At 33.2% G+C, this 22,111-nt stretch overlaps 1 protein-coding gene across 1 annotated transcript; it reads left to right on the forward strand.

Annotated features, from left to right (window-relative positions):
- Nucleotides 1-1,825: 1,825 nt before the first annotated feature.
- LOC139495889 (S-adenosylmethionine-dependent methyltransferase Rv2258c-like) lies at nucleotides 1,826-14,282 on the forward strand. The gene is made up of 5 exons (XM_071284292.1): nucleotides 1,826-2,084; nucleotides 7,829-8,005; nucleotides 10,393-10,580; nucleotides 12,963-13,076; nucleotides 13,497-14,282. Exons 1-5 carry the CDS (start codon nucleotides 2,050-2,052, stop codon nucleotides 13,697-13,699), a joined length of 717 nt encoding a protein of 238 aa, XP_071140393.1. The 5' UTR covers nucleotides 1,826-2,049; the 3' UTR covers nucleotides 13,700-14,282.
- The last annotated feature ends 7,829 nt before the right edge of the window (nucleotides 14,283-22,111 follow it).

The following is a 22,111-nucleotide window of genomic DNA, read 5'->3' on the forward strand; positions in this document are numbered from 1 at the left end:
CTTCTCTTTGTTTGGGGTTTTGTCTCTTTGACGTATTACCTATTTCCATTCTAATTGTATTGTTCATTTGGTAACAGATCTTGTAGAATTAGCAAGTCATCGTAATGAAGTGACACAGATATATATATTGTTACAGTGCTTAATGTCTTTGTCAAAACAGTTCTGCATATTCTAAATCAATAAACACAAATAAAAAAAAAGCAGTTAAAAAGATATCCGAGCCGGCTGTCAGAATAGTTAACAAAGGAAACTGAGCAAAATGACAATGATACATACATGAATAAAGGACTTCTATCAGTTATAGACATACCCGCCCTAGGCTTCAATTAAACTGATTGAAATATTATGTCTTCATCATATGAAAAATAAAAATATATAACTGTTAGTTTTAAGAGTACTTCGGAACCTTTTTTAAGGACAATAAACATGGCATGACCTTCGGAATGAACTAATATAAATGTTGTTCATAAAATTCTTCCATGCAATTATTTTTCTTATGACGTGAGAAGCTTAGACATACATTATTTACATCTTAATCTGGATTTGATTAAGCACCTTTCAAAAACCCACTCGTAAATCCGTATTGTAGCACTAGACTTAAGCCTTGAAATCTATTGAACTGCCATATAACTATGTACGTAAAAACATCACGGAATCTGACGATTTGATATAATAACGTTTTGCATACGTGATTGTGTATTCTGTTTTACTTTCTGAGAATATATATGATATGTTTTATTGCCACATGATGTTATTGCAGAACCAGATAAATGACATGATGTTTTTTTTTTGGCTTTCAAGGAAATTGATTGATAGCAATATACGACAAACATTTGTGTTACAGTTGGAAATTTCATTTCTAATAGAGATATATTTTGAACACTATCCAAATCCATTTGAATACGAGAAACAAACTCATTTGAAATTTGCAATTCACTAATTGAATTTTCTGAGATGATGGAGTTGTAATCGTTACAAAAACTTTGTAAATCATAAATCGAGTGGAACAGTTATGTAATGAAATAGCAACAAAAAAAACCAAAAAAACCCAGACGAACTCCAATGAAAAATCCTAGCGAAAAGTCTTTTATCAAATGGCAAAATAAACATATTAAACACACTAAACGAATGAAATACAACTGTCATATTTCCGACTTAGTACATACATATTCTTATTTAGAAAATTTAATATTGATGCTAACGAATATAAACGAAATGATTTGGGTTGACAGTGATGGTTCGTTAAGGATTTGTAATAAGAATTATAACAGAGGAATTGGTTTTAATATGTTGAATGCAATGGTACCTCAACATTATAATCACTAAAAAGCCGTGTCATATGACTTCGACATTTGACAATTAATCCAATATTTTTGTCTTTTATTGATAACATGTATTTAATATGTTGCGTCTGTCGTGACATTTTTACATATTTTTATCAAGAATGACAATAGCCTTAAATGTGAAAGCCGAATGATGTAGAAATTTGGAAGCTTTATGACAATTATGCGTCTAAATTAAATAACCGAAGCAATATCAGTTTAACTTTTTGCAGGGGAGTTTTTACCTTTGTTCTGTAAAAATTCGACACTTTTAAACTAAAATATGTGTAAGAAGCGAATTGGTACGCATTGACTATTTTTATTAGAGTAGGATACGAGGCCTCACTGTCCACAAAAAGCAGCTTGCGCCCAATACTTGAAATGAAAATAACTATTTATAATTTGTTTAGTACGTTTATTATATTTTCAGATTATATACTGTAAATAATTGCTTGTGTCAAATAAAAAAGGAGAGATGTGATAGTCCTGAACCAATATTTCAGAAATAACAACCAGTATTATATTTTAAAATATGCTTAATGTTTATAATTTTTATTATGTCATAATGTTTAAATCACCGATTGATTTTCTGTATGAATAGAAACACATTTGTTTGTCAAATGTTTCATCTCCCTCACAGGGCCCCATTGCCAGATGTGCAATATACACCAGCCAGTCTAGTTCATCAAAAACCACCATTTTTTTCGTGTGGCAATTCTTCTGGAAGATGTTATCATCTAGAACAAAAGTTTCAAGTTACAGGTAAATATTCTGCATATTTGTCCATTTGATGTTAAAATTTCTTTAAAATATTTTTCAGAATGAAGAATTTTCATATTTTACATGAACTACCTAATATAATGAATATAATATCAGTTCTGATGTATCAGAACCGTACGGTTATCAAAATAATTGTTACCGTTTTTTATCTTATTATATAACTTTTCTTATTTTTGTTTATTTAAAGTGATGAAGATTTCAGTAAGTTTAAAATACTTTCATCATTTAGAACAAAACATGCAAATGTTCATGAAATGTTCTTTTATCAAACAAAGAATACACACATTGTCATCCCTGTAACTTTTATGCTGATTTTACAATATGAGTTTAGCTCACTGTGTTATAGGTCGTACCGTGACCTGTTGTTGTTAACATCTTTGTCCTTTGGTTTTGCTCACTGTGTTATAGGTCGTACCGTGACCTGTTGTTGTTAACATCTTTGTCCTTTGGTTTTGCTCACTGTGTTATAGGTCGTACCGTGACCTGTTGTTGTTAACATCTTTGTCCTTTTGTTTTGCTCACTGTGTTATAGGTCGTACCGTGACCTGTTGTTGTTAACATCTTTGTCCTTTGGTTTTGCTCACTGTGTTATAAGTCGTACCGTGACCTGTTAGGTCGTACCGTGACCTGTTGTTGTAAACATCTTTGTCCTTTGGTTTTGCTCACTGTGTTATAGGTCGTACCGTGACCTGTTGTTGTTAACATCTTTGTCTTTTGGTTTTACTCACTATGTTATAGGTCGTACCGTGACCTGTTTTTGTTAACATCTTTGTCCTTTGGTTTTGCTCACTGTGTTATAGGTCGTACCGTGACCTGTTAGGTCGTACCGTGACCTGTTGTTGTTAACATCTTTGTCCTTTGGTTTTGTTCACTGTGTTATAGGTCGTACCGTGACCTGTTAGGTCGTACCGTGACCTGTTGTTAACATCCTTGTCCTTTGGTTTTGCTCACTGTCTTATAGGTCGTACCGTGACCTGTTAGGTCGTACCGTGACCTGTTGTTGTTAACATCTGTGTCCTTTGGTTTTGTTCACTGTGTTATAAGTCGTACCGTGACCTGTTGTTGTTAACATCTTTGTCCTTTGGTTTTGCTCACTGTGTTATAAGTCGTACCGTGACCTGTTAGGTCGTACCGTGACCTGTTGTTGTTAACATCTTTGTCCTTTTGTTTTGCTCACTGTGTTATAGGTCGTACCGTGACCTGTTGTTGTTAACATCTTTGTCCTTTGGTTTTGTTCACTATGTTATAGGTCGTACCGTGACCTGTTAGGTCGTACCGTGACCTGTTGTTGTTAACATCTTTGTCCTTTGGTTTTGTTCACTGTGTTATAAGTCGTACCGTGACCTGTTAGGTCGTACCGTGATCTGTTGTTGTTAACATCTTTGTCCTTTGGTTTTGTTCACTGTGTTATAGGTCGTACCGTGACCTGTTAGGTCGCTCCGTGACCTGTTGTTGTTAACATCTTTGTCTTTTGATTTTGTTCACTGTGTTATAGGTCGTACCGTGACCTGTTAGGTCGTACCGTGACCTGTTGTTGTTAACATCTTTGTCCTTTGGTTTTGCACACTGTGTTATAGGTCGTACCGTGACCTGTTGTTGTTAACATCTTTGTCCTTTGGTTTTGTTCACTGTGTTATAGGTCGTACCGTGACCTGTTAGGTCGTACCGTGACCTGTTGTTGTTAACATATTTGTCATTTGGTTTTGTTCACTGTGTTATAAGTCGTACCGTGACCTGTTAGGTCGTACCGTGACCTGTTGTTGTTAACATTTTTGTCCTTTGGTTTTGTTCACTGTGTTATAGGTCGTACCGTGACCTGTTGTTGTTAACATCTTTGTCCTTTGGTTTTGTTCACTGTGTTATAGGTCGTACCGTGACCTGTTGTTGTTAACATCTTTGTCCTTTGGTTTTGCTCACTGTGTTATAGGTCGTACCGTGACCTGTTAGGTCGTACCGTGACCTGTTGTTGTTAACATCTTTGTCCTTTGGTTTTGTTCACTGTGTTATAAGTCGTACCGTGACCTGTTGTTGTTAACATCTTTGTCCTTTGGTTTTGTTCACTGTGTTATAGGTCGTACCGTGACCTGTTAGGTCGTACCGTGACCTGTTGTTGTTAAAATCTTTGTCCTTTGGTTTTGTTCACTGTGTTATAGGTCGTACCGTGACCTGTTACGTCGTACCGTGACCTGTTGTTGTTAACATCCTTGTCCTTTGATCTTTGTTGGATTGTTGTCCCATTCGCAATCATTCAATATCTCCTTTTTGTATTTTAATAAATGGCAGTACATTTAGTTCATTTTAAACGTTTCATTTGGGAATAAAGAAAACGTGCGAAAAAGGTTTTTTCGTGTTTGGTTTTAAATGCTTTATCTCAATTATTCAACGCGCATTGCCTTTCAAATAAAAACAAAAGTCGGCGAGATTTCAGAGGAATATGACTTAGCGACGATATATGACTTAGGATAAAGACGTCTCTATTCACACACTATTCTTACCATATTTTTTGTTGGATCGATGGTGTGTAGTTCATTGGAGTTGATTATATCACAGCTGCTCATTTATAATACTACTATAACATTACGTAACATGAGTTTCGTCAGAACAGAAATTTATCGAGATTATATAACTTTACTGTTTACACGTATAGCTCATTTCGAATGATTTTTTTATAGATCAGAGATAAGGAATTAAAACGACATTTCAGATATATCTAATCTAACATAAGGTTCTGGATAGGGGTTTTTATTTCCTTTTTCTCTGTTCGTTATTTAATCTGACCATTATTTTCTATTCTTTTATATGTTAAAACATTCGTTTATTCTCTATTATTTTTCTTTTTTGGGGTATTTAATCTGCACTACTTGCCGATTATTCTAAATTCTTCTTTTTCCTTAACTATTTACCAATTTTTCTCTCTTCTATAAACTCCAATCGTTTTCTGATACAAATATTTACAAAGCCCTTATACATGTATGGCCAAGGTTAAGAATACATGTTTGTAAACTATATTTGTTAAAATCCACACACCTTTTGCTTTAAATGAAATATATATGTGAGCGGAAATAAGTAAAATGAGGCATTAAGTTTAAATCCGAGACAATAAGCTTACGCCAAGTTATAAGTTATTGCCTGAAAATTTCAAGCATTAATCTTATTTTTTGAAATAAGGTGTTAATTATTCAGCCTTCTGCCAAAAATCATTTCAGGCAATCAGAACTTTGTGATTTTTGCTTTATCTTCCAAATGAATGTAAATTTGGTAAAATAATCTGGATGTAAAGTATTGTTTATTATATATTCAAAAGTTTTAAATTATATTAATTTAACATATCTTAAAATTTTTGTATTTTCCATATTCTTCACAGAATTAATTTTATAAGTATACCTTTGTGGAATTTCAAAAAAATATGTTTCAAACAAGTGATTGTTTCTAATGAAAGGAGGAGGATTGATGATTCTATCTGAAAATTATTTGAAATAAATTCGCACTTCACTGGTCAAATGAAAATTGTAACATGAAGAAAAAATATCTATGGAAGGGTGTAGTAATGAACCCATTTTATCCAAAGAATTGAAAAGTAGAGGACAGGTTAATCTAATGGATTTCCAATTAAACCCAGATGGAAACTATAAATTTGGAAAACCACCTAACAAAAGTTTGTAACATATAGCTCTCGAGTCCAAATGTGCTTCAGAGTTGACTTTCGATTTAATTGATGTTTTGAAAACCTTTGGTGCGCCCCATCAACTGCAAAGTGACAATGGTTGTGAATTTAGACTTTTGGTTATATCCGAGTTAAAACTAAAGTGGCCAGAACTTGTGAATTTCTTTTAGGTAGTTGACTTTTCAAACTTCAGTTTTTATCATGTTATAATATATCAAATGAATTTTTTAAACTTTGAATACATGTCTTTGTATTCACTTGCATTTACATTTTAGGCATTTAGGTTAATGCCTGGACAGATTTTCCCAGATTTTAGCTAAAATCCTCGGATTTAAGAATTAGGTCGAACATCATTTAGGCAATTGACTTACTTCCTTGGCGTTAGCTTATTGCCTATGAGTTAACTTAATGCATAATTTCACTTATAGCCGCTAACATATACAATATAACTGCATAGTGTAGTTAAAAAATATATCGGAAAAGAAAATATCGAAAATTGTTTTCCTAATGAAACGGGTTTAATCATTATTTGCCATATAAAAGCAAGGAGAGTCCATTTATAAAGGGGCATTAGCTACGAGGTATAAAAAATAATAAAATATGATTTTTTGGAGTCAATCATTTATAAAAGTGAAATCGTAAAATGGTAATTCGTTTTTAGCAGCCAGTTTGTTTCAGTTTCGTGATCTTTCGTCAAAAATGGCAAAGATACATAACTAATGAATTATTCACTTCCAAGTGAATAATTCGACCTCATTAAATCCGTATTCATGTGAACTGAAATTGAACACCTCACCTAGAGATGAGTAATACATGATTTTGTCATGTTCAGATATTTACAAGAAAAGAATGCCAACATTTGAAACGAAACAAGGGAAAACCATTTGATTTACTGATTCGATCTACAAAAACTCATTCTTATACAGGTAAAACTGGTTATTAACATATTTTAAAACCTATAATATGATATCAAATAGACCTAACAAATCTAATTGCACGAATGAGCTATCTACTTATATCTATGTTTATTTTTATATCGGGTTATTGACCGTCGGCAGTCTTCGGAAGTCACCTCGATAATTTATGGCGTCTAGACTAAAAGAGACACGAAATGCTGATACATATTATCCAGTCCGTGCATCGTTAATTGTTTATGTTAGACTATTTATTATTTGAATGTACGTTTACGATGTTATAAATCAAATAATTTTTGAGTCAAATCGGTGAACATGAATTTGACAGCTAATGCCACTATAATAACCGAATTACAATAACCAAATGAATATAACATATATCAGGTGATTTCGACGTCGGTAATTATTCGCTATAGGACACTAAAATATTCTCTCTGTTCCATTATATGCGTTTAATAACCTTGTGCATTGTATTTAATTGAACACACAAATATTGGCGTGGGCAAAATTTATCATGTACTGAAAGAAACCCATTATGCATTAGATAACAAACTAAATAAATTATTAAGAACAAGCAGCAATTAAAGTATATTTGACTTTACGTCATAAATCAAACTAAAGTGTTTTGAAGTGAGCATTATCTAACTTAAAGTAAAGACATGGACACAAAACTTATATGATACGTGAAGATATTCCTTTGGGAAAGAAGGAGATCGGGGATAATCAAGGAATAATTAAAATTCAAATTTCGAAGGACAGTCAAAACCATTGCACTTGACGAAAAGATATAAAAAAAATATGTACATATACTTTGAAAACTAAGGGCTGACCCCCTCCTAAAAATAAAATAAAATAAAAATAAAATAAAAAAGGGAAAGCATACCATCTATCCTACACCATACGTGACACTCGTCAGCATTTGTATTTCTTCGGTAAGTACAAATCAAAAGGATATAAGTTTCGTTCGGTGATGTCAGATTCAAGAAAAAGTGGACAGGATAGTGGTTACGACTGTTGGAACTTATTCGCGAACAACTAACTCATAATGGTGTCGGTAAAAATAAAAAATCATAAAGTCGTTATACAATTATTATTCGTACTGGTTCAAATTCCTTTTTTTTTCTCAATACTGTCTGTTTATTACGTAGAAGTCACATACTGGAACCTGAGGAATATGCAGATAGATTTTCTTCAACTGTGACGAATGGTTTTATTGCTTTAGAAATAGCAATAGGTTATAAACTAGGACTCTTTGGTTCGCTGAATGAATTTACTTCCCCAGTTTCACCAACAGAGCTCGCTGTATCATGCAAATTGAAAGAAAGGTAGGAAAATACATGATATATCGTAGATTTTACTTTACCAATAACAAGTCCTGTCTCACGAACTTAAAAACAGTCCCATTACATCTCTGGCAGAGTTGACATAGATGAATACTGTTATTCTTTTGTTGTCTATTTTGGCCTCTAGAGTTTCTATGTGTTTGAACTTCCCTGGTATTTAAATGTTTGTGTTTGAGTGTCCCTAATGAAGGTAAAAGTGCAAAATCACTTTGGGCGCTCGTAATTTATAAAGTTTTAACTTATTTCATTCAAACATATATGCATGCATTTTGAAAGGTATTTATGCTTACACAAATATTACATAATTATATGTGATGGCAAATATTTCATTGATATTAAGGGTAAAATCAGCAATTGTTTATACGTTATATCAATTCAATTCAAATCTGTATTGCCATTACGTTTTACATTTATAGCATGCAACACAACATAACAAAATAAAAACAAACAATATCAACAAGATCATTTACATATATAATGAAAATAAATATTTTAAGAGTCCTCTGTACTCACTTTTGAAAGGATCAAAGTTTATTTACCTGAATGTGTTGCCTTTGGTTGAGCATAATGTAATTTTATCAATATCGTTGTAAGTGTAAAGTGTGTACATGCATTCTTATTCATTAAAAGAATGAAATAATTTCATGTAGTTTGAAAACCCAATGCATATTTACAAAACGGTAGGTGTAACTTTTCAAAAGTTTTTTTATCAATGAAATAAAAAGGGTCAAGTGTTTTTCTAAATAATTTGCTCTTTTTTGGCTCTAGAATATGTTATATAGGTATCCAAACATGTTACATCTGAATTATATAAGGCTATTGATTTAACTAATGAATTAAAGACATTTTGTGCGAATTTAGCTCCTATATTCTTCAATGAAAAAGTATATGACTTCCTAGCAAAGAGAACATGCTTCATTCATTTACTGTATCATACAAAAGACAGTTTGTAAAAGATTTGATTGATTGATTGATTATATTGTGCTTAACGCCACTTTCATCACTTTTTGCTTTAACACAGAGTCGATAATTTATTGATGGATAGAGATGGGAGTACCCGGAAAAAACAACCGTCTTTTAGCAAGAAACCTGGAAATTCTAGTCAATAAAGATCGGCCTGCCCGGATAGAACCACCGTCCTTTGTCAAGAAAACTGGCAATTCTAGTCAATAAAAATCGTAGTCCCCGGAGAGAACCACCGTCCTTTGTCAAAAAAACTTGCAATTCTAGTCAATAAAAATAGGCGTGCCTGGAGAGAACCACCGTCCTTTGGGAAGAAAACTGGCAATTCTAGTCAATACAAATCGTAGTGCCCGGAGAGAACCACCGTTCTTTGTCAAGAAAACTGGCAATTCTAGTCAATAAAAATGGGCGTGTCCGGAGAGAACCACCATTCTTTGTAAAAAAAACTGGCAATTCTAGTCAATAAAGATCGGCGTGCCCGGAGAGAACCACCGTCCTTTGTCAAGAAAACTGGCAATTCTAGTCAGCCAATTAAAAACGGCGTGCCCGGAGAGAGCCACCGTCCTTTGTCTAGGATACTGGCAATTTTAGTCAATAAAGATCGGCGTGCTCGGAGAGAACCACCGTTCTTTGTCAAGAAAACTGGCAATTCTATTCAATAAAAATCGGCGTGCCTGGAGAGAACCACCGTCCTTTGTCAATAAATCTGGCAATTCTAGTCAATAAAGATCGGCGTGCTCAGAGAAAACCACCGTCCTTTGTAAAGAAAACTGGCAATTCTAGTCAATACAGATCGGCGTGCCCGGAGAGAATCACCGTCCTTTGTCAAGAAAACTGGTAGCGTGTCCGGAAAGATCCACCGTCCTTTGTCAAGAAAACTGGCAATTCTAGTCAATAAAGATCGGCGTGCCCGGAGAGAACCACCGTCCTTTGGCAATTCTAGACAATTAAGATTGGAGTCGAACGTACCTGCCGCGTGTGTGATTAAAAAACGTAACTTCGTTTTGGACAGTTAGTGTTACAATAAATGAACTACTTTGACCACTTAGCTATCGAGGGGCTTCTATATTGACCAACGAGCGTTACATTTTGCTTAAATATATATTCGTTTTTAATTTAGATTAGACCGTTGGTTTTTCTGTTTGAATGGTTTTACACTAATGATTTTGAGGCCTTTTAGAGCTTGCTGTTCGGTGTGAGCCAAGGCTCCGTGTTGAAGGTCGTACTTTGACCTTAAATGGTTTACTTTTTAATAATTGTGACGTATATGGAGAGGTGTCTTATTGGCACTCATATCATATCTTTTTATATCTATAGATATATTTTCACAGTCAGTTTCGCTTGTGGAACAGAAGCACAAGAAAAAAATAGTATTTCAAAGGATTTGCTTTTCTTTTTTCCCTTAGATATGTCAGAGAATGGTTAGGATGTATGTCAGCCGCTGGTTACGTTAGTATCTCATCCGATGATAAATACTTTATACCGGAAGCATGCAAACCTCATACAGAATCTAGTAAACTCGCCAGTGTTTTACCACAATTAGCTGCGAATACCTCCTCAGTATTAGAATGTTTCAAAGAGGACGGACCGAAGGGTAAGCTATATACCACTTTACCTTTAAAACTTTGTTCCTTTTTGGAATACTCTGTCATTGACGTACACCAAACATGGTTTGTTTTATTTTCTCTACTTAATACTTGTATATGCTCTTAATCCTACGATATGTCTACTCATCTAAAACTCAATGGAACAATTTCTTGAATAACAATAATAAAAATAAAATGAACTAATATTTATTGACTGCTAATACATATAGCATCTTAAACACCATTAGTATTTTTATTCTGGGCGATTGAACAATTGTGTATTTCTATACTTATAATACATGTAATACGTTCTGCCTTACCAATCATATCTCAGTTTTCTCATTGACAGCTCAATGTAGTGTTCGGATCGCTAGTTTACTGATTCGTATTGCTCGATCACTAACTGGTCGTATGTTTACTTATCTTGATCCTTATTAATCGGTACACTTACAGACCTTTAGATTACTAATCTTACGTATTATAATACACCAGACGCGCGTTTCGTCTACATCAGACTCATCAGTGATTATCAGATCAGAATAGTTGTATAGCCAAAAAGGTACAAAGTTGTAGAGCATTGAGGACCTAAAATTCAAAAAATAATTGCCAAATATGGCTAAGGTATTCTATGCATGGGATAAGAAAGTCTTTAAGTTTTCGAAATATTCAAAGTTTTGTAAACAGGAAATTTATAAAAATGACCATACATTTGATATTCATGTCAACACCGAATTTCGAAGTGCTGACTACTGGGCTGGTAATATCCTCGGGGACGAAACGTACACCAGCAGTGGCACCGACCCAGGGGTTTAGATAGTTATCAATGGTACCAGGATTATAATTTAATACGACAGACGCGCGTTTCATCTGCATAAGACTCTTTACAGACAATAAGCTTACTGATCCCCAAAAGTCGTTTGCGTACGAATCCTTAATAAAGTGTAAGCTTATTGACTCTTAATAGTCGTTAGAATACTGATTACTAATAGTCGTTAACAGACTTATCCTTAACAGACCGTAAGCTTACTGATCCTTTACAGACCATAGGCTAACTGATCCTTTCAATAGTCGTTAGCTTACTGATTCCTTACAAACCTTAAGCTTACTTATCCCTAATATTCGTTAGCTTATTGATCCTTTCTCGTCGTTATGTTACTGATCCTTAATATACGTTAGCATACTGATCCTTAACAGATAGGTAGCTTCCTGATCCTTAATAATCGTTATCCTTATAAGTAACTTAGTGCCTGATTGTAAGGTTTCAGACCCGTATATGTCAATAGCGTACTGACCCCTAGCTTACTGTTACTAAATGGTCATTAGTACTGATGGTTAGTTAACAGATCCGTTTGTTGTCACTAGCTTACTGCCCGCTAGCTAAATAATTCGTATTGGCTACTAGTTTACTTTATCTTACTGATTGTTAGCTAACTAAAACGTATTGACTATATATATTAGCTTACTGATTGCTATCTACCTTAGTGAGCACTAGCTTTGTTTTGCTATCTAACTAATTCGTATTGGTCACTTGCTTACTTATTGTAAGCTGATTGATTCTTATTGACCATCAGCATATTGATCAATAGCTTCTGAACCTAATTGGAAACAAGCATATTGACCACTAGCATCCGTTATTGTTACTAGCTTACTGATCCTTGATGGTCATTAGCTTACTGATTTTTAGCTATCTGATACGTATAATAATCTAGTAGCTTACTGATTGCTAGCTATCTGATACGTAAACTAATCTATTAGTTTACTGATTGTAAGCAAATTGATATGTATAATAATCTATTAGCTTACTGGTTGTAAGCAAACTGATACGTATAATAATCTATTAGCTTACTGATTGAAAGCAAACTGATACGTATACTAATCTATTAGCTTACTAGCGATCTGATACGCATTAATAATCTATTAGCTTACTGATTTTTAGCTATCTGATACGTATAATAATCTAGTAGCTTACTGATTTTTAGCTATCTGATACGTATAATAATCTAGTAGCTTACTGATTGCTTGCTATCTGATACATATAATAATCTATTAGCTTACTGATTGTAAGCAAACTGCACTGTTTAAACCATTGGCTTACTGACCATTCATTGGTTACTAGCTTACTGATTGCTAGCTAACTGATACGTTTTGGTGTGTAGCCCATTGCTTGTTAGTTTCGTGGCTAACACCTGATCTTAAGCATACTTGTTATTTTTAGTAGCGTTTATTTATTGCTCCGTTTTAGCCGTCAGCTTACCGATTCATTTTTATCGCTAGCTAACTTATCCATATGTTTCGCTACCAATGAAAGGAGTATTTTTTAGTAAGCTGTACACAACAAGCCGTTTTATTTAATATCTAGGCCTGTAACACAATTGATGGAATTATTTCAGGATATGATTACAGTAACCAGTTTGATACGTTGATGTGGTTGGACCATGATAATCAATCATGTGACAGTAAATGGATTAAAGAAAACTTATTCCCGGTCGGATACAAGGAACAAGGTTTTAAATTATAGATCTAAAGTTGTTGTATGCTTTGTTTTACAAATACTTGCTTTGAAAATTTGCCGGTACAAGATAAATGTTTACACAACTGATATATCAAAACACAAGAAATAGACTGGACTTTCAAAAAGCATTTGTCGAATAACACTAAGTCATAAATAAAACATAAAGATTTTGGTTTTTCAAGCCTAATTGGGGTTACCAAATACTAACTTACTGAGTGTATGTATGTCAGAACAAGTCACGTGATTCAATGGTAACAAAACAAATACACGGGATCATGGTTACATGTTTCCTACGCTAAACTTAGTTATAAAATGAAATGTGTCATGTAAATGTAAATTTGTATCATCAAATTGAAATATTTTCTTTTCCACGAAAATGGTTACTTTATGAGTGTTGCTCTTCTTTACACAGATACAATAACCAATGTTTTGGATTTCGGATGTGGGCCAGGCAGTTTAACTATAAAATTAGCTGAATATTTACCAAATGCCAAAGTATACGGCGTAGATATCGATCGAAATTCCATTGAAAAGGCTAAGGAGAATAAGGCAAAAGAAAATATACCAAATGTCGAATTCGTTTTACTTGAAAACGACCACATGGATGAATCTTGAACGAAGAAATTCGATTGGATAACTTTGGTTGATGTACTGCATGACCTTCCAAATCCGAATTTCAGTATTTCAGATATCAGACGGGTTCTGAAGGATGATGGTATTGTATCTGTAATAGACCCATGTGTCCATTCTGATCACAAAATGAACCAAGGCTACCAAACTGCTGCAATGCTGTATGTTTTTAGTACATTTCTGTGTCTCCCATGTAGCATGTCACGTGAACCTGCAGTTGGTAATGGCGTAGGATGGGGTGTAGAAAATAGAGCGGAATTTCTTAAATCGAATGATTTGAAGATTTTAGGGGACGAACATAATGGATTGGTACAATTTCAAAAAGCATAGATATTCCATAAAACATAAAAACAACAGATTAACATTTGCGTTACCTGGATGTAGAGAAGTGTTTTCGCAGCAAAATTTTCACTAATTTTAATCTTTTTTTTAAAGTTATATAATATAGATTTGTTTAATCCAAAGACATTAAAGCATTTCTCTGGTGGTTTAGTATATATTTGCCTACTGCATGTATGCTCTTAAAAGATGTGGTTATTGATTTCGCTTAATAAAATCTTTACATTAATCTTTTTCTTATCTGTTGAAAGTTTATACCGAAAACTCCAAAACATTTTCTGTTGTCTCCTGGGGTAATCAGAAAAATTAAAGAAACACACATGTTACTCTTCAAACTTTGTTGACTTTCATTAGATCCAAGGTTTGTAAATCATAGAAGTCAGAACTGATGTTGCCAAAAAAAACATCTTATTAATTTTCGACAAATCCTTTGTGGTCAATCAAATGAATGCATAATCAGATATAAGTGGAATGTTTAAGTCATGGCATTGTAGTAAACTATGAAAATAAGTGGTATGATTGCCAATGAGACAACTCGCCACCACAGAACAAATGACGTAGAAGTTAACAACTATATGTCACCATACGGCCTTCATAAATGAGCAAACCCCATACTACATGGTAACTAATGAAAGGCCTAAAAATGGCAAATATGAAACAATTTAAACAAAAATAATTGTTGCTTGATATTCATAAAACACTAAAATTTTCTCGTCCTGAATATGCATATTAATTTCCCGCTGGACGTTAATCAGCCATCCATCATCATCATCATCCATTGTTTTGAACGTCGTTTATCAATAAAAAATAAAGTATACGATTTACAAATAATTACTGAACAGTGTTAACTATTTGTCTAAAGATGTAAAACGAAGTGGATGATGCATACCTTATACATGTTTGTAGATGACTGATGTATGTTACAGAATTTCCGTCGGACATACGTCTATTTTCCTTGACTTCAGTATGATGGTCCATTACCTTTTTTTGTCGTGTGATTGTCTCTCTAAGTATGAGTAATCGAATGATCCTTGCAATGTGTGTACATGTCTATCAGACAGGGTTCACCTGACATCACATCTTTACCTTTCTTGGATCAATGAACAAGGTTAAAGTCACACGATTAGGTCCATTTCTATCATACAGGGTTGACCTGACCTCTACATCTTTACCTTTCATGGATCAATGAACAAGGTTAAAGTCACACGAGTACGTCCATTTCTATCAGACAGGGTTGGCCTGACCTCTACATCTTTACTCTCATGGATCAATGAACCAGGTTAAAGTCACACGATTACATCCATTTCGCAGATACCGTGTTGCGGGTTATTTTCGGGGTTGTAAAATTTCGCGATTTTCATTCAAAAAGGTATACGAAATATTTTGGCAGTTTTTATTTTGACAGATTCAAAACTCTTTTCAATACCTTTGTATGCGCACTTTTAAATTAGCAGAATTTATTTTTGCGATTTTGTTCTATGCGCAAAAATAAGCGAAAATTTAAACCCGCTAAACGGTACTATTAACAGTATGGCCGTGTTCAAATGAACTAAATTTGGTGTGTAGCTGATATCCCCGGGTTAACTAAACTCTACTATTTTCATATTGATAAAAATTAATTTCCACATGTTGTTTAAATCAGGTTTTGATAACATACATCGGTAGTAAATGTTGGCCTTGTGTTAGTTAAGTTTACATACAACTGGATATTTAAAATGTGACTGTTATGATGAATATTTAAGAAAGAAACACCTGTTAAAGAAACATGATTATATGACAATTTATTTGTCCAAACCTAAAAAAACAGAACAAATGCCAACTTATTCAAACGTCTTACTATCCTGATAATGTTTTTCGTGTTGCATGGACTCATCACGAAACTGGAGCATTAATAAATTAATGGCAGCAGGACCCTGTGCAAATTGAAAATGCAGAAATCCTGCATTGCTGACAAACTCATTAAACCTTATTTAAAAACAGCCATTTTTTAAAAACAGGTATACAATAATTTTAAACCCTAAGTTTTTTTTACCTTTTGATTCAATATGCCGATATTGAATAGAAGCTGATAGATGTGATTACCTTTTATTTCAAATTGTTGCTAAAATCATTATTCGGAAGTAGTAGAGAAATTGAGGATTTTGGTCCATTTTATCTAAGGTTAATCCTATACAGGAAAGGTAGCCTCCTGAGAGGTAGCCTCCCCATGTGAGGCTATTTCTAAGACGTCATTTTTAGGCATTTTGGGACTTATTATTTGGTGTTCATGATGAATGATATATCGATGTTTATTACCTTTAGTGTGTGCTTGTAAGTCGATTTAATGTTTGATGAATGTAAATATGAGCAAGGGATTATCCAATATATTTTTACTTCTGTGTGATTGTATCCCTAGAATATTTTAAAGTTTCTGGACCTCGGTAACATACTAGTAATAATATCAACAATAGTATATACAAAATTTAAATTCCCGGTCAATTTAGACAGACATAAGTCGGATATCCATCAACAAGGTGTCTTTACAATACAACAAATCATTTTAACCATCTTATGCATCTAGATAAAAGTAAAGAATCATCTATCCCTCAACAGAATCATGAAAGGTTCAACAGTATGGTATCTTCCCTGCAGGGGGTGTAAACTATCGAGACTTTCCACATGTCGTCTTCCCGAACATACACTTTATGCATTTCAGATTGGTAGAAGGTCACTGATATGTTTTTGCCTTGAAAAATCAATTATTCGATAAATGAAAACCCACCACGTAATATTCTTTGAGATATTTTAAATGTCTTTCCGCTCCATTTCTCATCGTATTCCCTTGTATAAGCATTTCTACTGTTTGTAATCCGAACCTTATTACCATTTTTGAAACGGAAAGGTTTTCTTCATTCTTTATCTTGGGTTAAATCGTTTTGGTCAATACGTTTTCCGACAACAAATTAGTCTCCTTAGATTGTGTGACTTTATTCGGCGCCATGCCAATCGTCCTATTGAAAAATCTGTAGCAAACTTCTGTAAGTTATCCACATAATCACAATGATTGCTTACTTGTGATAAATTTCATAATTTTGACTTAATTGTCTTGATAACTCTTTCAACAAAATAAGCTTTGATTTCCGTATTTCTTGCGAAAAGATGTTGAATATTTCTCTGTTTCAGAAGAGCTCCTACTAATCTTGATCTGAATTCCTGTCATTTATCTGTTCTTATTATGTTTGGTGATCCTTCTGTTAATAAAAATGCGTCAAAATCATTCGTCAATGATTCACCTTTCTTATCCTTTATAGGTTTTAGCGATACAAATTGGGAGAATATAATAATCACCTGGATTGTTAAACATTGTTCTCGAGTACTTTTGCCAAGAGGCCATCTGTACACATGCAATGATGAATATAGAATGATACGTATTTTTATTTCAGGACGATGAAAAATATAATTAACAAATCTTCTAAACCAAGCATCTAAAATGAAGTTTTATTTAACACATTTGTATTCGCCAGTAAATGAGAGTACTACGTTGTCTGTCCGTCCGTGGTCAACATGTCATAAAAGACGATGTAATCTATTTGCATGAAACTTTTGTGAATTGTTATTATCTATTGCTGGAGCTCACTTTCGGTTTATAAATTTTATATTTTACGTTTCTAAGTTATTGTGGTTTATTTTTAAATCTAGAGAGGGAGATAGTCCAGTTTTCGGAAAATAGGTCATACAAGGCTTTGAGCAATTCTCATGAAACTTTGGTAACATGATTATTTTTATAAGTTTGGTACAAGATGTACGACCGCTCACAATACTAAATCACGAAGAAAGGACTACACGGTTGCCTATAATAACTAAGATCCACTCCATCTGAACTTTGTTGAATAATTGTCTCATTATTTTCATATCCTCCTACACTTTTCTCTGTTAACATTATCAACTAACAAAACTGAAGCTGAAAGAATTCCGCTATGGAAATTAACCGTATTGTATTTTAATTAAAATCAAAGGTCGTCTATGTAATCTTATTCCGGTATAGTGTCAAAACAAAGTAATATTCAACACAGAATATTATGTTTTCGTGGAGATTTATGATTTGTTGAGTTTAAAAGATCCGATATGATATTTATTAATCAATTTCAAATTGATATGATATTTATTAATCAATTTAAAATTGTGGAATTTTATCATGTTTGAAATGTTGTAACGACATTTAACATTTCCAAACAATCGATGATCGTACAACCATTTTATATCATGAACAATATTTTAATTATCCCATATTTACATAACCTTCACTTGTGATATTATGAAATGTCAGACTAGTCTTTGCATTTACAAATACATAAGGTTTTAAGTCAAAATACTAAAACGAGGCCTGTTATAGCTTAATATGTGGTATTGGCTTTACCCATTGTTGAAGGCCGTACGATGACCAATAGGTCTTAATTTCTGTGTCATTTGGTCTCTTGTTGAGAGTTGTCTCACTGGAAATCATACCACATCTATTTAAATTGTTCCTAAATCAGTACTAGCTCATCGTGTGAATCAACAGATGAGGTTAGGTACAAGTCAAATAGGCAGCAACCAAACAACCTAAATACCAAAAGAGAAATCTTGAGGTTAGCATACTATTTTCAACTATAGACTAGGGGACATAAATCAAACATCAATCAATGAACAATTGACATTATATAAAACACTGAATAAATCTCATAGTCTAACGTTTCGCAAAAAAGTCTACACAAACTAGCAATGTCACTCATGATCTACCATCTATATCCTAAAAAATTGATAGAAGACTCAAAATTTCGTCTTCCAGACACGTGTTTTGATCTTCAAAAGAACGAGCAGTTCTTGTATCGTTAAACAGCAAAGGCCTCAGGTGTGAGGAATATATTTGTAACATCGTCTAATAGTTTGACGATTTCCAATATTTACCGGCCTCTCAAAAATTGTATGATACAGATGGCAATTATATTTTATGAGGATAATGTTTGAAACATGTAAATAATAGAAGTGTTGATTCTTAATTTTGTCTTTGTTATGAGGAAGTATTCAACCATCAGTTGTGGCTAAAGCTAGTTGAAAGATAGTTTCCTATTGCTGCTAGAACAAATTACTGTGCTTTCCAAATTATGACAGATGCTCAATCTAATAAAAATATTGATCTCGGATTTCGTAATATTGAGTATACTGCATGACAGATACTGTACCCGGTGGTGATGATATACAATGACTAACCCTAACCCTGCATTGACATTGATCTGCAAAAAGCAGTCATGTTTTGAACAGAAACAGCGACCCAAATAATTCTTTTCAATTTTCATTTTAATGTTAAAACCTTAAATCAGGTCATCTATAGGTTTTTCCCCAAAAAAACTTCGAATAGTTTAACATGTTCATTTCATAACGTATTCATATCCTTTATATGCATTTTGCTTCTTGTTGAAGGGGCGAATATATGGTGACCAACAATTCTGCGTACTAATTTCCTTTGGTCTGTGTTGGACAGTTGTATCATTAGAAAATACACTATGTTTCCTTCTTAAAGAACATAGAGAATACATGGCAACAATATAAATTATAGAGAGAAGAAGGTAATAAGATATTGAATACTAAATAATGTGTTGCGAAAGTATTTTTCGTCGATGTCCAATATTTGATCTTCTCTGTACAGACACCATGCAATAAGGTGGTCTTGACACAGAATTCTAATTTAAAATTTATCCAACGACATGTGTGAAGATTGCTGAGGGCCCCAATAAATCGAATTTGTGTAATATTGTGTTGGGTTGCTAGCCCCAATCGGACACTATTCTTTCTCATCAGATAGCCAAGAATGTTAACGAGTAGTGAGGTTAAATTTTCGATTTTTTTCAAGGCAGGGAAAGTCGATATCATAATACTTGTGATTTCCTCCTTAAAGGAAGGTCTGGGTGGGGTTAACTAATAAATATGGACAAGTACTACAGAATAAAGGACCAAAAAAGACAAAAAGAAAAATTAACAAAAAAATTAAGGATAGCGAATAATGCGTTCTTGAACGTAAAGCATTGAGAATAATGGGCAAAAAGAAAGAGAAGAGAGACAAATAATGATGGCTTAAAAAATAAAAAAATACATAATTGAAGGACTCCCACCCAGACACTCTTCAAGCAATCCTGATACAAGTAATTAAGACATACAACAGACATTTGAATCAATTATAATGTAGCAATTTCACTTATTTCTAGACTAAGTCAATAATATTGAAATCTGTTTTATAGCTGTCAACCTCATGCATGTAAAGGTAACCAATTTAAATGTTTGCACAATTTTAACATATTAATTTAAACCACATTTTATTTAAACTGATGACATTAACCAAAATTGAAATTGAAAGACTGGTCCATATTTTAATTAACGACTTTATTAATTCATGTCAACATGAGAAGTGTTTTAATGTTGCTTTTTGTCTTTGTTTGGTTTTATACCTCTTTTAAAATGGTCATAAATGAGTAGACACGAGTGTGGTAAATGTAGGTGACAGCGGCAAATATTCGCTATGTATATTTCACGTAATAAAAAAGAGGAGATGTGGGTTATTCGTCAATTTTCGTTGAGGCAGCAAGACAATGCTAAACAATATCAAACGAATTTTAAAGAGCGACATTTGCAATCTTTAACCATTAACATGTATTTAAACATAATGTCAAGCTTTGCATCGTCCCGAGTCTAAATCTACATTGTGAATGAATCCATTAAACAAGTCTTAAAAAAATCTCAAAATTCCGACATTACATCCAAATCTGATAAATAAAGAAAACATTATGATATGACATACACTCGACAGCTACTGACACAATTGTACGGATTAGGGACAGGCACATACTAATAGGATAAACTATTTTCTCCTCAAATATTTCATTCATTAGAAGTCAAAATATTGTACAATTTGATTTTCAAAGACGCCTTTAAGACCCAAGTGTGTCTGCACATACAGTCTGCTAGTTAGCAGATTCTTCGATAGAGATATGATATAAAGGCATGATGTATACATGTAGGTTGCAGATTCTTCGATAAATAGAGATATGATATAAAGGCATGATGTATACATGTAGGTAGCAGATTCTTCGATAAATAGAGATATGATATAAAGGCATGACGTATACATGTAGGTAGCAGATTCTTCGATAAATAGAGATATGATATAAAGACATGATGTATACATGTAGGTAGCAGATTCTTCGATAAATAGAGATATGATATAAAGGCATGATGTATTATGGGTAAATTTTGTATGCACAGTTTGAATGTATTCCACTTAGATAAACAAGGCACCAAAAATAAAGTAAAATACAGTTACAAAGTTTAGGATCCTTTATATGACATAAGAAAGACAAAAACTACAAAAATTATAATCTACGAATCATTGAATAAATCTTGCAGAGACTATCATTCAAAAACTAGAAAACACTTGATTACTTAACCACAGAGTGTATACTGAAAGATAACTTAAATAAATAAGGGAGAGGGATGTGGGTATCGTTGTTATACTACTGGACCGATTGATAAATGGCAAAATGGACCTAGTGTGCACGTTCAATTATTACATAAACATGATCTAGGAATAGAAACAAAACCCACATCTTTTCAACCTAGATAATAATTCAATAATGAATTTTCCTGGAAAAAAGGATATTTTGTAAATGTATAAGAAAGCACTTAGTACACGACTATCAAAATGCCATCAGTATCTTATGAACGTTTTACATTTGTTTTTGAATTCATTTTAATTTTGCCTTTAATTTAATTCGGACAAGTAATTTAATTGACACTCTTTAATTTGCTTTCGAATATTTTATGTTTCATGAATAGTTTTGGCTATTGAAAAATTAAATGGTTTCGCGGAAACAATCCTTTAATTGAAATAAATAATTCATATATACCTATTTCCATCCCATTGTTATAAATAAAATATATGACAAGACTTGTTTGAAGAGACATTTATTTTCATAACAGTGTCAGATTCATAACCATGCATGATTTACTATCTTAGAATCCAATGTGGGGTCAAATAATTATCATTAT

This window comes from Mytilus edulis, chromosome 11 (genome assembly GCF_963676685.1).
Source record: "Mytilus edulis chromosome 11, xbMytEdul2.2, whole genome shotgun sequence".
Taxonomy (NCBI): Eukaryota; Metazoa; Mollusca; class Bivalvia; order Mytilida; family Mytilidae; genus Mytilus; species Mytilus edulis.

What these genes read in the sequence shown, in the direction of transcription:
- LOC139495889 (XM_071284292.1), top strand. Translation starts at nt 2,050, where the DNA reads ATGTTATCATCTAGAACAAAAGTTTCAAGTTACAG. An exon ending in ACAAAAGTTTCAAGTTACAG is followed by an intron (nt 2,085 to 7,828) that starts GTAAATATTCTG and finishes TTTATTACGTAG; the next exon opens with AAGTCACATACTGGAACCTG. An exon ending in GGTCGGATACAAGGAACAAG is followed by an intron (nt 13,077 to 13,496) that starts GTTTTAAATTAT and finishes TTCTTTACACAG; the next exon opens with ATACAATAACCAATGTTTTG.